Source organism: Branchiostoma lanceolatum, chromosome 7, assembly GCF_035083965.1.
Source record: "Branchiostoma lanceolatum isolate klBraLanc5 chromosome 7, klBraLanc5.hap2, whole genome shotgun sequence".
Lineage (NCBI taxonomy): Eukaryota > Metazoa > Chordata > Leptocardii > Amphioxiformes > Branchiostomatidae > Branchiostoma > Branchiostoma lanceolatum.
The window spans coordinates 543,379-558,049 of NC_089728.1; the positions used below are offsets into that span (position 1 = coordinate 543,379).

Genomic DNA, 14,671 nt, shown 5'->3' on the forward strand with positions numbered 1-14,671 from the left:
AGGTATTCCCCTGTGACCATATATTATCAAATAGCATGCAGTAATGTTCACACTGACAGATTAGTGTCAGAAGTTTTATTTTACATTTTCTATGTTGGCTAAGCCAAGAAAAACATTTCTGAAGCTACTCTATTGGTGTCTCGTATTCTTTTTGCTGTAGCAACAATTTGTGTACAGAATTAAATTTCCTTAATCTTATTTGACATTACAAACCTGATGCTACTAAATTAGAAGTCACTAGAAAGGGCGTCATTTGCCCCTGAGCAAATACAGCATGTTTAGCCATACTCCTCCCCATGCAAGAAGTGGGCTGTCCCAAAATAACACCTGGGCAAATCGAAATATTAACTGCATGTAGAAAGGCAACATTTGCGAGAGCATTATACTTCGACAATCTCCCTCCTGATGCATAAATGGACTGTTCCAAAATCACCCGTACAAAAACTCTCTCTACAAGTTCTGCGAGACCCCAAGAGCTTCTTACTGCAAAGGCTTGCGTGTGTTCCTGCAATATGACCTCAGGTGACCTAAATAGAACAGTGTTCTTTGGCCAGTGGCAAATGGAACGCGGGGATCCTTAGATAGAACATGGATTCCTTGGCCAGCAGCAAATAGAACATGGAACGTGGATACCACTTTTGGCCTGTTTTTGGTCTGAAAATGGGTCCAAAAGTCCTGAAGTGATGTACACCAGAATTGTGATTGAAATCCTGTAGGGACATGTTCAAGGCACCCTTGTACCGAATTTTAGGTCACTTGCTAGCAATACCAGGGCACAGGAGCCCAAAATATAAAAATTGTCTAAAAATGCCCCCAAAAAAACTCCATAAAAATGATTTAAAGGGCTGTTTCAAAGCAATTTTAAAATCACCTGAGGGTATTTGCTTTCTTTACCTCCATGCCAAATTTCAGGTCGGTTGGTTAAAAAATGGCGGAGTTGAATCCATTTGAAGATTTGGCAGGAGGAGAAGAAGAAGAAGAACATGAACAAAAACAATATGTTGAGCCATACTAGGTATGGCTAAACATAAATATTGTGTCAGAATTTTTGTCATGAATATTTTCTATATAGGCCAAGCCAAGAGAACCATTTCTCAAGCTATTCTACTGGTGTTTTGTATTTCTTGCTTTAGCCACAATCTGCAAACCTTAATCTTATTAGACGTTCCACATCTGAAGCTAGCAGAATATCGGTCAGAATTGTTTTTAAAGCTTTATCGTAGATATTCTGCATATAGGCTAAGCCAAGAAAACTATGTCTCTATATAGCCTACTTTTGTTTTGTGTTTTATGCTGTGGGTTTTCTGCCTACAAAATTAGTTGTCCTCAATCTTATTAGACATTACAAATCTGATGCTACTGCTATCCACAAGATGCATCTGTAGACAACATAAACACAAACGGATTAATGGTCGTGACTTCTGTCACAAATTGTTCATTCAATGCCCACCATCTACATACAAAGTATTCATCAACGCTATTCAAACATATACATCTTGCTATCCATATGATACACCTGTCACCAAGTTGCACACAATTAGAAGGATTACATTCTTGCCCCTACTGGTACAGTTCGGTTTGGTTTGGAAAAGCTTACTCCACCAATTCGACAAGGTGCGGGCTGACTTCCTCCAGGGCCTCCTTGAACGCGCGGCGTGCAGCCTCGCCCTTCCTGCCCACGATGTCCAGCAGTTCTCTCGCCTTGTCCTGAGCTGTTCTGTTGGCCCTGATGATGCCGCACTCCTCTTCACTGAGGATGTCACGTGACAGGAGATGGTTCAGGATGCCCCCCATGACGGCCGATGACGTCAGATCCCGGACCAGCTCCGGGCGGTTCTTGATGAGCGGGTCCTCCTCTCTACCCAGCAGGCCGCGGGCGCCATCTTGGATCATCCCAGCAGCATGCGGGTTTACCTCCTCCAACACGGCCTTGAACTCGCGAGCTGCACGGTCGCCCTTCCTTTCTACTATGTCCAACAGTTCCCTTGCCTTGTCTTGGGGTGTTTCCTTTGCCCTGATGATGTCACATTCTTCCTGACTGAGTATGCCACGTGACAGGAGACGGTCCAGGATTGGCTCCACGTGCCGCAAGGCCTGGACCAGCTTCGGGCGGTTCCTGGTGAGCGGGGTCTCCACACACAGCAGGTCACTGACCTGTTCCGTGAACCCGAGGGCGGGATGGACGATCGTACCGCCCTCTGCTGCTGCCTTGCTGATCTCCTCCTTGCCATAGGAGTAGAACTCCTCCCTGTGTTCCTTCAGTGCACGAGCGCTGAGCACCTTCTCTACTGTGCCTGTCCCTGGGCTGCACTCATCCAGCACATCAGCGATGATGTTCTCCAGCTGCTGCAGCATCTTGCCACACTGCACCTTGTCACCCTGCGCACTCCGGACACAGATGTTGACTACACGGCCGTCCGGAGAGAGTTTGATGAGACCTTCCACATTCCTGTCCACACACTTGGCTCCATCTCTCCACAGCAGCGGGCGATTCTCCAGCTCCCTCATCAGGCGGGTCTGCACTCGGGGGAAGAACCCGGAGGAAAACATGTCAGTGGAGTCGGCGCACTGGACTTGCTTCCCAAAGTAGACGACCTTTGGCTCCTGCGTGAGTTGCCACTTGTCGGGAGGCATGGTTTGTGTCAGCAGCCCTGGGAAGATGAAGGTCTGTCCGTCATAGGAGTGGCAGAGCTGGAACTCTTGCAGCAGGGTGATGAGGAGATCCACGTCAGCGACGTCTTGGAAGACGCGCTGGATCTCGGCCCTGGTGACGTAGTCCTCACTTGTTCTCTCCGGGCGGGGAATGGGGAAGTTGAGTGGTGCCATCATTGGACCGATGACGTCAGTGCAGAGCCAGTTGGGCTTAAGGACGATGATGGGATCAGAAGCGCTTGGACATGTGACGATGGCCTGTAACGCAAACTTTATGCCTTTAGTCTTAAACTGTGCCTGCAACGATTTTTTTCTATAGAGATGCATTTTATGGACCTTGAACATGTTGACATAAGACGCAAAATCGAGTAGGTGATATCAAATCGGCCCAAGGACTTATTGATTTGTGCAAATCATTATACAACTGCAGAACAATGCTGGAAGATTGGAAACTCGGAAGAAATTGCGTTTTTCATCAGTATAATAATCAAAGATTAATACCATGGCGGCAATAAAGATTTCAATCGTTAAAGTTGATAACAATGACGACATCCTACCTCCCCAAGATGGTCCAGAAACCTTGTAGATTTAAGGAGGAAGTCCTCCTCCACATGTGGGTCGATCTCTTTGACTGCGTCCACGTAGCCTGGCCACCTCAGTACAGGACACTTCGGGCTGCACTTCTTCTTACACCAGCCGGGCAGCTGCTTGGAGATCTTAGCGCACAGTTTGGGCATCTGGCGTTGGTGCTGTGCAAGTTGTAAAGGCAAAAAAAGTATATCGTTTGAAAAGCCTCATCTATCATAAAGAGTCCTTAATCAGTCATTGCAGTCTAATCATACATACATACCTCTAGCATGGACGTCTTAATCGTGGCAAGCAGCTTCTTGAGTCGGTCCATCTCAGGTGTTCGGGTCTCCTTACAGTTCATTAGGAAGACTTCGTCTGAGATACGGAGGTGATCTTTGAACTCTGACGTCATCAACTGCAGAAGATGAGCAGCTTTGCGTTGTCCTGAACGTCAAAAGTGAAACAAAACATGGATGTTTTTGTGTTAGACTCAGGTTTATCGTGGCAGGGCATGTAAGATACGCATATTAATTCCAAGACGTACGCCACGAGTCGGTTTACCGGGTATGCAATATAAACAAATAGTTCATGCGTTTAATCTGCCTACTTGGTGCACTCCAAAACTATCTAATGTTTGCATTCCCTGACGACCTTACACGCACTCTTGAACTGCTTACCAGCTGTGAGAGACACTTTGTCGGCATGGCTGGCCACTAAGATGACGTCAGGCTGCCGGTTTGGGTTGCAGGCCTTGATGAAACTCAGCCACCAGTGGACCTTGAGCCGAACAGACAAGTCAACAATTCATGTCCTTCAACAACTAATTTCAGTAGTTGCCTGGAGCTGTTGTGAACAAATAAAACATGGACATTTTAACTAACTATCCCAGTGAATTAGCACTAAAAGCCAAATACAAAAGCATCTAATGATCGAAGAGAAAACATAGAAACAAAGTATGCAATTTGTTCTCCATTGTTTCATGCCTAAATGGTACTTACCTCTTGTCCTTGGGTGTGGCTGTCGTCCATGATGTTGTACAGCACAATGAAGACGGTGTTCTCTGCATCCATGAACATACTGTGGGTTACCGCGTACTCCGCCTGCCCAGCGAAATCCCACAGGCTGACCTCCCCCACTCCTGGCACATGGAACATCCCAACATCCACCCCTGGGGTGGGGTCGTGAGGCTCTTCGGCTGACGACGATTTACTCAGTCCTTGGACAAATGCAGCCACGGAGCCCTGTTGAACAGGAGTTATTTGATTTTGACATATTTGAGGAAATGTGTGGCCTAAAAGTCTGAGGAATCTATCATTATCTTATTTGTCTGTATCTTAATTAAAACAACATTGGTATGATCCGAGAAATAAGGCGAGACATTTTCACCCTTTTCAAACTTTTCTTCAGCGTTGACTTTCCAGTTTTTGCATTCCCAAACACGAACACCTTACACCTGTTGACCTTCACTCCGCCAGACTTCTGCAGCAATTCGTGGTACGACTTCTCATGTATCAGTTCATTTTCCCGAATCTAGTAGGAGGTGAGATAAACAAAGACAGTGTGACAGAAATTCTGCAATTTTTGAAAACTAAACTGCATCAACGGGGGTTGGACATGTGAACAATAAAGCCATAGCATTTTCAACATTTGCATCTTAAACATTTACATGTTACAATTAAGCAAGAGTTTGAACAGGTGTGAAGATTTCCCCGTCATGAGAATGTTACTCACCTTCAGAACACGCCGAGTCCTCGGGCCGTCTGCGTAATCTGACGGAGTCTTCCCGACCTGTAAAAGGAGACATCAGAAATGTGGTACTCTTCATGTCCAACCTAACAATGTCTAACATTGTAACGACTGGTTTAAGTGGTGCTCTCCTAATCTCTGAGCAGATCTCCCGATGGTAAAATCGTCACTGCTGGCCAACACGTGGCCGTAGGATAGTCCTGGCCGGCAGGTACAATATTCACCACTGGGAGATCTGGTTTGAGGTTAATACTATGCTGACTTCTCGGATCACAATAAAAAAGGGAATTACGATCACACCTGGGTTCATCGGCCGAAGTATTTGGCTATTTGTCATATTAGTAGACGGTCTATAGCTGCTTCCGTCAGGCACTGCCACTGGTTAATGATCGGGCCAAGAATGATGAAGGTTGCTGAGTGTTTCAGGGGTGGTATACGGATCATTAAACCCATTGATGGTGAACAGTATGTTCTCACAGAACATGTCCAGGTCTGGCTTGTCACACATTTCATATTCCATAAGTCATGAACACATAAAAGCATTCCAAACCAGCAGTTCATGCACCACATTGTTTCACATCCCAGTTCTCATGACAAGGGGGGGGGGTGCTTTATGATGAATTCAAGGTTTGATGACGACCTTGGTTTGATGACGACCATTACTCAGGGTCTGTGCGTGTTTTGAAGTGATTATTTTTGCATGGCTTTACCACGTGTGGTATTGCATAGTCCATTTACTGGTCCGTCCCCTTATGCAGAAGTGCGAGCTGGTTCTGTTCAGCCATCACTTCAATGAGAAGTATGAGGTGACGTTCTGTAGATCAAGATCGAAATTCTAAAATATTGTTACCTAAGATGTGTTTATATATTCTTTACTTATTCTGTTAACATCCATGTAAGTTGAAGGGTCCATTTGAAACAAGTGTGTATTACCTCATCCCTGGCCGTCACGTCTGCCCCATGACGAATCAGAAGCTCACAGGTCCCGGTGTGGCCCCATTCAGCAGCCTCATGCAGGGGTGTGTACTGGAGCTGTGCAGGGAGGAAGGTCAGGGTCAGTAGTGGCGGGTTCAACACGGACAACAGTCGTCATTGGGATGAGAAACAGTATGAGGTGAAATTCTGTAAATTAACATTAGCTACCTTAATTGGTATGCTTGTATTGTTGTCTCTATATTTGTTCCATAGTCATGTAATCTGTAGGGTCCATTTGAAACAAGTGTGTATTACCTCATATCTGGCCGTCACGTCTGCCCCATGACGAATCAGGAGCTCACAGGTCCCGGTGTGGCCCTTCTCAGCAGCCCGATGCAGGGGTGTGTACTGGGACTGTACAGGGGGGAAGGTCAGTAGTGGCGGGTTCAACACTGACAACAGTCGTCACGTGGATAAAAGTCAGTCTGAGGTGACATTCTTCTGATCACCAAAATGTACAAAACTCTATATTGCATTGATTGCACGTCACACATACATTTTTGTCTATATGCTATAGGTTTTCTATTGTTTGTTACCTTAGTTGTGATCACCCATGCTGTGCGTGCGGAATATGTTTGCATTATTGTCTCAATTTCTGTAACATAGTCATGTAATCCATTTGAAACTAGAGTTCCACGACCTCATACCTTCGCCAAATGATCTTTACCATTGTGACTGACGTATTAGGAGTGTTTCTCATCAATTATATATCATACCAGTTGATTGTCTTAAAATATGACATGTTCAAAGTAAGAGCTTAACAAAGTATGAGCTTAACCAAGAAGGTTATGCTAATATTGATCATCAATTATGCAAATGAGGCCCTTATTAGCATAATTTGATTCAACGATGTTCACATTCACATAACTTCCCGATGCCACAAAAAAAAGTATCCAATGGATGAAATTTCCGTCATTTACCAGTATGGAATTATAGTAGTTTCTCATTTAAGTATGCAAATTAGGCCCACATTTGCATATTTTCTATCTTCAACATTCCTCTCTTCCTCAGTTACAATTTGAATAGTCATATCATGGCACAAAGCAGATTTTTAAAGTTGCCTCATTAATTATGCAATTTAGAATCTGATTTGCATAATTATCGGCCAATCATTTTAAGAGTCATTGCACGAGAAAACCAGGCAATACCAGGCAGAGGTGGGAAGATGGGGGTCAGCCAAATCGGCTCAAACTTTGTATGTGTGATAGGTATGTGGAACTATGAACAGCCATATAACTAAAACCCTCCAGCTATTTTTCGTTATGGCGTTCTGGGACCCCCCTCCGAGACCCTCAAAAATCCAACAATTTATGGCTGAAAATTACTGAAATTGCAATGGCTACCTTGACAATTCTGATTAAGATACGATCATCAATTTTATATTTCCATATAGCATAGGTTCCCTAGTTTAACCTACCAAAAGTTGAATGTGAAGTATTGAAATTCAGAGGGTGTACTAGGGGGTTACCAGAACCAATGAAAGCAGAATTTTCATCTCTTTGAATTTTAGTCACTGGGCAGTGGCTTTGGAGAATGGTTTTACTGTTGCTGGAGAGGGAAACATCTACTAATTCAAAAACAAGTGTCGTTTAATTGGGACACTCACAATGCGAGCCGTGAATGGGGGCTCTTTATGGGGATTTTTCGGGTTTTGGGCTATGATAAATCAGGTTGTGACGTCTCACTACGGGGTAAGTTACGGCAATTTTTTCTGCCGCTGGGTGAAAACTATGCATAATTATCATAAAATGCTAGCACAAATTAGAAATGTTGATTTGGGCTCTACATGGGGGATATAAGGATACTTAAAATGTAAATTAAGCTTGTTTTACACATATTACAATTGCTTTCTTAGACGTTAATCAGTAAATTACTTTCTAAAAAAGTATGTGCAATTATGAAGTGGTCAATAGTGAAAAAGGCTATGTATGGGGGTTATCAGGACTCCACATATGTGATATCACTGATACACGCAGCTATATGGAAAATCAAGAAACAAGACAGTCACTATAACAAATGTCATGGAACTGTTTTAAACTAAATATATACATATACTTATCAATTTGGGTCAGTACATGTTTCATACTGAAATCGGCAGATTGTACATTGTAGTTGCAATTGTTTCATTTCAAAGAACATTCAGTATTTGGCTTCAAGCATTCTCGAAGAACTCAGCCAATGACTGTAGCTAGTAATTTCAATCTCTTTTACAGATTTACAAAATCTAAAAATGATACAATCCACACAATTCATGCAATACAAGGCACCTGGCTATTGGCTAGCGGGACAGCCAGGTACTTGGGAGCTAAGTGGATAAGCACTATGCTACAGCTGCAATAGTTTTGAATATTGTTTAACCAATACAGTATTAAAACTAACAGCATTCAATTAAACCAACCAAGTCTTACCAACCAAAACATACCTTTGCTGTAGGCGGTTAGAGGTTGTCATAATGTTATGGGAATGTGAAATCTCAAAGATTGACAAAAGTTAAGGGCATCACTGAAATTCTTTGTATGTATTATTGTTGTAATACAGATAATAGTGCATTGCTAAAAGTCAATGCTTCATAACATAGAAAAGTCCATAGGAACAGCACATCATGTGCAGGTGCGTACAATGGTCTCCACTGGGCAGGTGCAGGAGGTTTTCCCGGATACTTACCGTGTTAATGGAAAGTGGCAAGTACGTGGAAATTGCGATGCGTCAATCCTGTCAGCTTCAAGGCATTCAGCCCTTCATATTTGGCACGTTTGCAGATGTTCGTTTCAATGATAGGTGATGGCAACAGTTGATATTTTTTGTATTATCCAATTATTTCATCCTCTGTGAGGTGACACAAATTACTTTACAAGTCCCTGTCAAGCATGACAGAATAAAGGTCATCATCCTGTAAACCAACATCCTCCTTAATCACCTTCTTGAGAGTTAGGCTGAGTGATGAACAAGTTGATGTGCATGATCTTGGACTTCAATTTTTGCATAATGATATTCATCTGTTCAACGCGTATGTCTGTTTAAATGGACCTATGGCATGATTTTAAGAATTGCATGCAGTGTGTAGATATGTAGCATCAAACTTGTAATATGGTATGTGTAACCCTGGGAATGAAAATTACATTACATGCTACAGTAATGGGCTACGTTTTTGAGAACACTTTGAAAATTTGATAATCTGTAAACTGCAGTTCGTTGAATTCAGTATGATACCTATTCTGATCCTGATTTACCAACAAATGTATATATATTTAGCTAAAATTGTTCCATGACATTTGTTATATAGTCTAATTTCCTTATTGTCCATATAAAGTATATGTAGCTCTGCACCCATGTGCACAGGTGTGTACCGATGATAATGTGGAGTCCTGATAACCCCCATACATAGCCTTTTTCACTATTGACCACTTCATAATTGCACATACTTTTTTAGAAAGTAATTTACTGATTAACGTCTTAGAAAGCAATTGTCATATGTGTAAAACAAGCTTAATTTACTTTTGAAGTATCCTTATATCCCCCATGTAGACCCCAAATCAACATTTCTAATTTTTGCTAGCATTTTATGACAATTATGCATAGTTTTCACCCAGCGGCAGAAAAAATTGCCGTAACTTACCCCGTAGTGAGACGTCACAACCTGATTTATCATAGCCCCAAACCCGAAAAATCCCCATTCACGGCTCGCGTTATGAGTGTCCCAATTAAACGACGCTTGTTTTTGAATTAGTAGATGTTCCCCTCTCCAGCAACAGTAAAACCATTCTCCAAAGCCACTGCCCAGGGCAGATAATGCCCCTTAAAAATGACTAAAATTCAAAGAGATGAAAATTCTGCTTTCATTGGTTCTGGTAGCCCCCTAGTACACCCTCTGAATTTCAATGCTTCACATTCAACTTTTGGTAGGTTAAACTAGGGAACCCATGCTATATGGAAATATAAAATTTATGATCGTATCTTAATCAGATTGTCAGGGTAGCCATTGCAATTTCAGTAATTTTCAGCCATAAATTGTTGGATTTTTGAGGGTCTCGAAGGGGGGGTCCCAGAACGCCATAACGAAAACGAGGGTTTACATTATATGGCTGTTCATAGTTCCACATACCTATCACACATACAAAGTTTGAGCCGATTTGGCTGACCCCCATCTTCCCACCTCTGCCTGGTTTTCTCATGCAATGGCTCTTAAGCATCACACAAGCTACATACCAAAAATCATGACCATCCATCAAGGCCATCTTGAGTTATAGTATTTTCTCATTTATTATGCAAATGAGGTCTTCATTTGCATAGTTGATATCAATTAATATTTTTCTCTTCCTCACTTACATATGTCACATGTTTCAGAGTCCTATCATGGAATTTGGCGGATGTATACACTTTCCTCATTAATTATGCAAATTAGATACTGATTTGCATAAAAAGTATCTAATCATGTTCATCATCACTCAATCTATCTACTTACCAAAAATCATTGCCATCCATCAAGCCCTTCGTGAGTTATTCCCTTTCAAAGTCAGATGCAAAACCTGCTCCTGCAGTTCCAAAAAAGCCGCTAGGGGGCCCAAACCCATACCACTTACTTTCTGTCCAAAGAGCTATCTACCACTCAAAAATCAGTTCCATAGCATGTCCAGAACACGAGATATCAAAACAGGAAGTTCCGCTGCAGTACCGTAACAAGCCGCTAGGGGACCCAAAATCTAATCATTTCCAAGTCTCATCAAGACCTACCCACCTACCAAATATCAAGACAATCCATCCAAGCCTTCTCGAGTTATGCTGTACATTACACACATACATACATACATACAAACGCTACCCTCTGCAAAACCTTCTCGGCGAAGGTAACAAGTGTGTATTACCTTACTCCTGGCCGTCACGTCTGCCCCATGACGAATCAGGAGCTCACAGGTTCCGGTGTGGCCCTCGAGAGCAGCCAGATGCAGGGACGTGGACTGGAGCTGTACAGGGAGGAAGGTCAGGGTCAGTAGGGGTGGGTCCAACACGGACAACAGTCATCACGTGGATTAGAAGCGGTATGAGATGAAGTTTCGCTGACCACAATTAGGTCCTTTTATTTACCCGTAATTTCCGCATGGATAAGATGAGGTGTGACGTCAGGTGAAGTTCTGTACCAGGTCTCTAGTCAGATGTACACATCTTTATATTGCATAGATTTTATGCTACACATGTGAATAATGATTAAGTATTGTTACCTTGAATATGTTCCTTTAAAATAATTCTATCTAGTATGCTTGTATTGTTGTCTCTATCTCTTTTCATACACATGTTATCTGTAGGGTCCATGTATTGTACGGCCTGCCTGCCTACGCGCAAAAGCCAGAAACAGGCCCCTTGCTTTCCAGGTGGATCCTCCAAGAAGGCTAGTCTTTTGTCATGGCCTCTGCTTTCCGAATGTATATTACCCAATGTATATTACCCAATATAAGTGTATATTACCCTTACCGGTAGTAGCGGGTTCAACACGGACAACAGTCATCACGTGGATAAGAAGTAACGTTAGTATGAGATGAAATTCTGTTGATCACCAACAGTTCCTGCTACTGAGCCGCCATATCTAATCTGGTGTACAAAACTTTATATTGTATTGTTTATATGTCACATATGTGCTAGATTTTGTACTGTTTCCTGAGATTTGTATATTTATGCTGTATTTACTGAGTGTGTTCACACTCTTGTCTATCTTTGTTCCACATACATGTAATCTGCAGGGTCCATTAGAAACAAGTGTGTATTACCCGATCCCTGGCCGTCACGTCTGCTCCATGACGAATCAGGAGCTCACAGGTCCCGGTGTGGCCCCCTTCAGCAGCCCGATGCAAGGGTGTGCGCCGGAGCTGCACATGGAGGAAGGTCAGGGTCAGTAGCGGCGGGTTCAACACGGACAGCAGTTATCGCGTGGATATGAAATATGAATAGTTGAAGTTCTGTATATGAACAAATAGTTTGTGAAAGCTCTGCTACACACCCGGCTACTACTCACGCTACACTGTATCTTATTAGCTAGTTTAGATATAGCCAACAATTGTATTTAGTACCAGTAGCCTATTGTTACAACAAAGTCAGACACAGTTTACTATGTATGTTTTTCCCTATGTTTTTACCATGTATTTGCAATTAGCCCACGGACATGAACTTGCAATAAACTTTTATTATCACATGGCATTCATTGGTACAGCCATTCTGATTGGTCACTGCTGGTGTACCGCCATTCAAACAGAGGTTCCTCTTGTCAATTTTGGAAGATGGACTACAGTGTTTTTGTCGATGATTTATTTATAACACATTTTAATATGCATACCTGTGTCTGTAGAGCAGGTGTCAGCACATAAGGTTTTAAGTGTGTCAACCAAAGTTAAGCAGAAAACTTTAACTTTTTCAACTTCACGTAAACGCTGCTCATAACCTAAGGTTTCGTGATTTAGAGTTGGCCTTGCGCTATATGGTTTTGTGAAAGCGACATGGCCTGACTTGGACTGGACAGAGACAAGGCAAGGTACTTGGGTACATAGTCATGGTTCAGGTCAGGAGAAATCTGATTTTTTTTTCTTATGTTGTCACATGGCAGCGGCTTCAATTCCATAATCTAGATGTATTTGCCCGCAACCAAGGATTGTTGAACTAAACAAAACGACGGAAGGTTGATGTCTATGAGGAGCAATGAGTCACTCTGTCCGGGTTTAGGTTAGGAGAAATCAGGACAGACTTATTTTTACTTACGTCGTCCCTCGCATTCACGTCGGCTTTACATTCTATCAGCAGCTCTACCACCTCAGTCTGCCCGTACCTACTGGCCACATGCAGGGATGTTCGGTCCTGGATAGAACAACAGTTGGGGCGATATCCTGTTACAACATGACTGTACAGGCGGTATATTTACACACAAAAGGACATATCTTCATAGGTTTTCCCGAATGAAAATATGCACTGTTGATATACTTGAAGTTGAGGAAGAATAAAACTGTGACAAAGTAAAGATGGATATACATATAGTTTGATGTAGGATTAATACACATATCTAATCGCACTTAAGGACATCTGAAGGTAGGCAAGCAAGTGTTTTAATCGCCACAACGCCCAGAGCGCACGTTTACATGAGGTCATTCAAGAAAATATAGCAATGTATGGCAAACAAGTCCTTAAATCAGGACAAGGTTGAACAGAGTTGTTGACGTAAATGAAAAAGTAACTTTAAAAAGTCTTTGCTTGGACGTTTCCAGGGCAGGCTCACTTATTGAATATTCCTCCAATAAGACCTAAAGAAGGACGTCGGTCGACATCTCCGATTTTTCTTTGTGAACGATGTTTGGCATTGGGCCAACGTAAATCAAAGAAGAATCAATCGTCACAAAACTACTTGTTAGTTAGTTCTGTTCAAATGGTACGGTGATAACCATTTATCTACGTTTTCATTTCAAATATTTGGTTTAGAATAATCCCCTTGATCCCTTAAACCAGTGTTAATCATACTGTTACGAAAAAAAAAGGTTGGACCACAAGTCTGTAACCCTGCATGACAAGATTACCAGTCCTCCCCATTTCCTCTTGACCGTGACGTCCACCCCAGCCTCCAGCCCCCTCCTCACAGTCTGCACGTCACCTTCCCACACAGCCCTGTAGAACGTGTCCAGGTCCATCTCCTCAGAACCTGCCGGGGGCGACATGGCAGGTCAGCAACCTAACAGCGGGCAGCGTACCTGGTCTGATACCACCGCAAATGTTTTGAATACTAGTCTATGTATGTTAGTATGTGTAATAATGTAGGGTTTAACTAACTGTCGCGGCCTTTTATACTGGGGTATACTGGAATGTATTTACCTATTTGCACACTATACAGATTATCTGCTGGTAAAATGTTCGCCTACATGATTAAAATGATCAAATTCCCCTGAGAGAGCCAATGGAAAGAAAGGGGAATGTCTTTTAGCGTTTATCATCTGGCGACTAAGCGTGTTGACCGTGCCATAATGGTAAACACAGCATGACGGGTAAATATGATCAGACCGCACCTTTGAGCCGGCGTATCAACGGCGCCCCTTGCGATGGGTCCGCGCATTGCAAGTGATAAAGTCCTTCACAGCAGAAACTACTGTATTGTGTTTTCTTTTGCCGTACTGACATTTGCTGTTTTCTGATTGACGGCTCATCCTTTCTACAACGTTAACAGTCGCCTTCTACCTTGCCATTCAGGAAACAGTAGATTTGAAAACGCAATATAAAAACACTGCCTTGTATGCCTTAATTGTCTCAACGTCGTCAGGATGAAATTTTGGATCTTATGCTTAAAAGTATGGTCGTGACTGGCGACAGCCCACATGTCCACAACAACAGCATCGTGGTATTGACGTTGCTAGCCACTATTCTGCTGGAGGTAGAAAGCGATATGATGCCTTATCATATAAAGTAACTGGATCTCTCATTCATTAAAGCTTTATATGGTGACGTAGTTTTGTTACCCAACATCAGGTGCATGAATGGCTGTTTTCAAACCTTACATCATCATGTAAGTTACGAGGATATGTTAATCCCTGATTCCTCTAATATTTAGTACCATACCTGAAGCCATGGTGGATCAGACGACTGTCCTGGGATCAGTAGTTAGCTGGTGTTCAACGGTTTATCCGTTAACTTGGACCTGTAGACGGGACAAGCCAAACTCCCAACATGGCGCCCGCCGCCACATCACCAGACAAACAGGTGCGCCAGA

The 14,671-nt window shown here is 42.7% G+C and overlaps 1 protein-coding gene across 1 annotated transcript; it reads right to left on the minus strand.

Annotated features, from left to right (window-relative positions):
* Positions 1 to 1,113: 1,113 nt before the first annotated feature.
* Positions 1,114 to 14,653, minus strand: LOC136438476 (uncharacterized). The gene is made up of 14 exons (XM_066433277.1): positions 14,521 to 14,653; positions 13,491 to 13,612; positions 12,685 to 12,780; positions 11,703 to 11,801; positions 10,806 to 10,904; positions 6,199 to 6,297; positions 5,902 to 6,000; positions 4,954 to 5,010; positions 4,609 to 4,752; positions 4,221 to 4,463; positions 3,900 to 3,999; positions 3,503 to 3,666; positions 3,210 to 3,401; positions 1,114 to 2,910 (listed from the first exon to the last, which is right to left on the minus strand). Exons 1-14 carry the CDS (start codon positions 14,528 to 14,530, stop codon positions 1,594 to 1,596), a joined length of 2,841 nt encoding a protein of 946 aa, XP_066289374.1. The 5' UTR covers positions 14,531 to 14,653; the 3' UTR covers positions 1,114 to 1,593.
* Between the last annotated feature and the right edge of the window lie 18 nt (positions 14,654 to 14,671).

What these genes read in the sequence shown, in the direction of transcription:
- LOC136438476 (XM_066433277.1), bottom strand. An exon ending in AGAGGAAATGGGGAGGACTG is followed by an intron (nt 12,781 to 13,490) that starts GTAATCTTGTCA and finishes TGTTCTATCCAG; the next exon opens with GACCGAACATCCCTGCATGT. An exon ending in GCCACACCCAAGGACAAGAG is followed by an intron (nt 4,000 to 4,220) that starts GTAAGTACCATT and finishes GTTCGGCTCAAG; the next exon opens with GTCCACTGGTGGCTGAGTTT.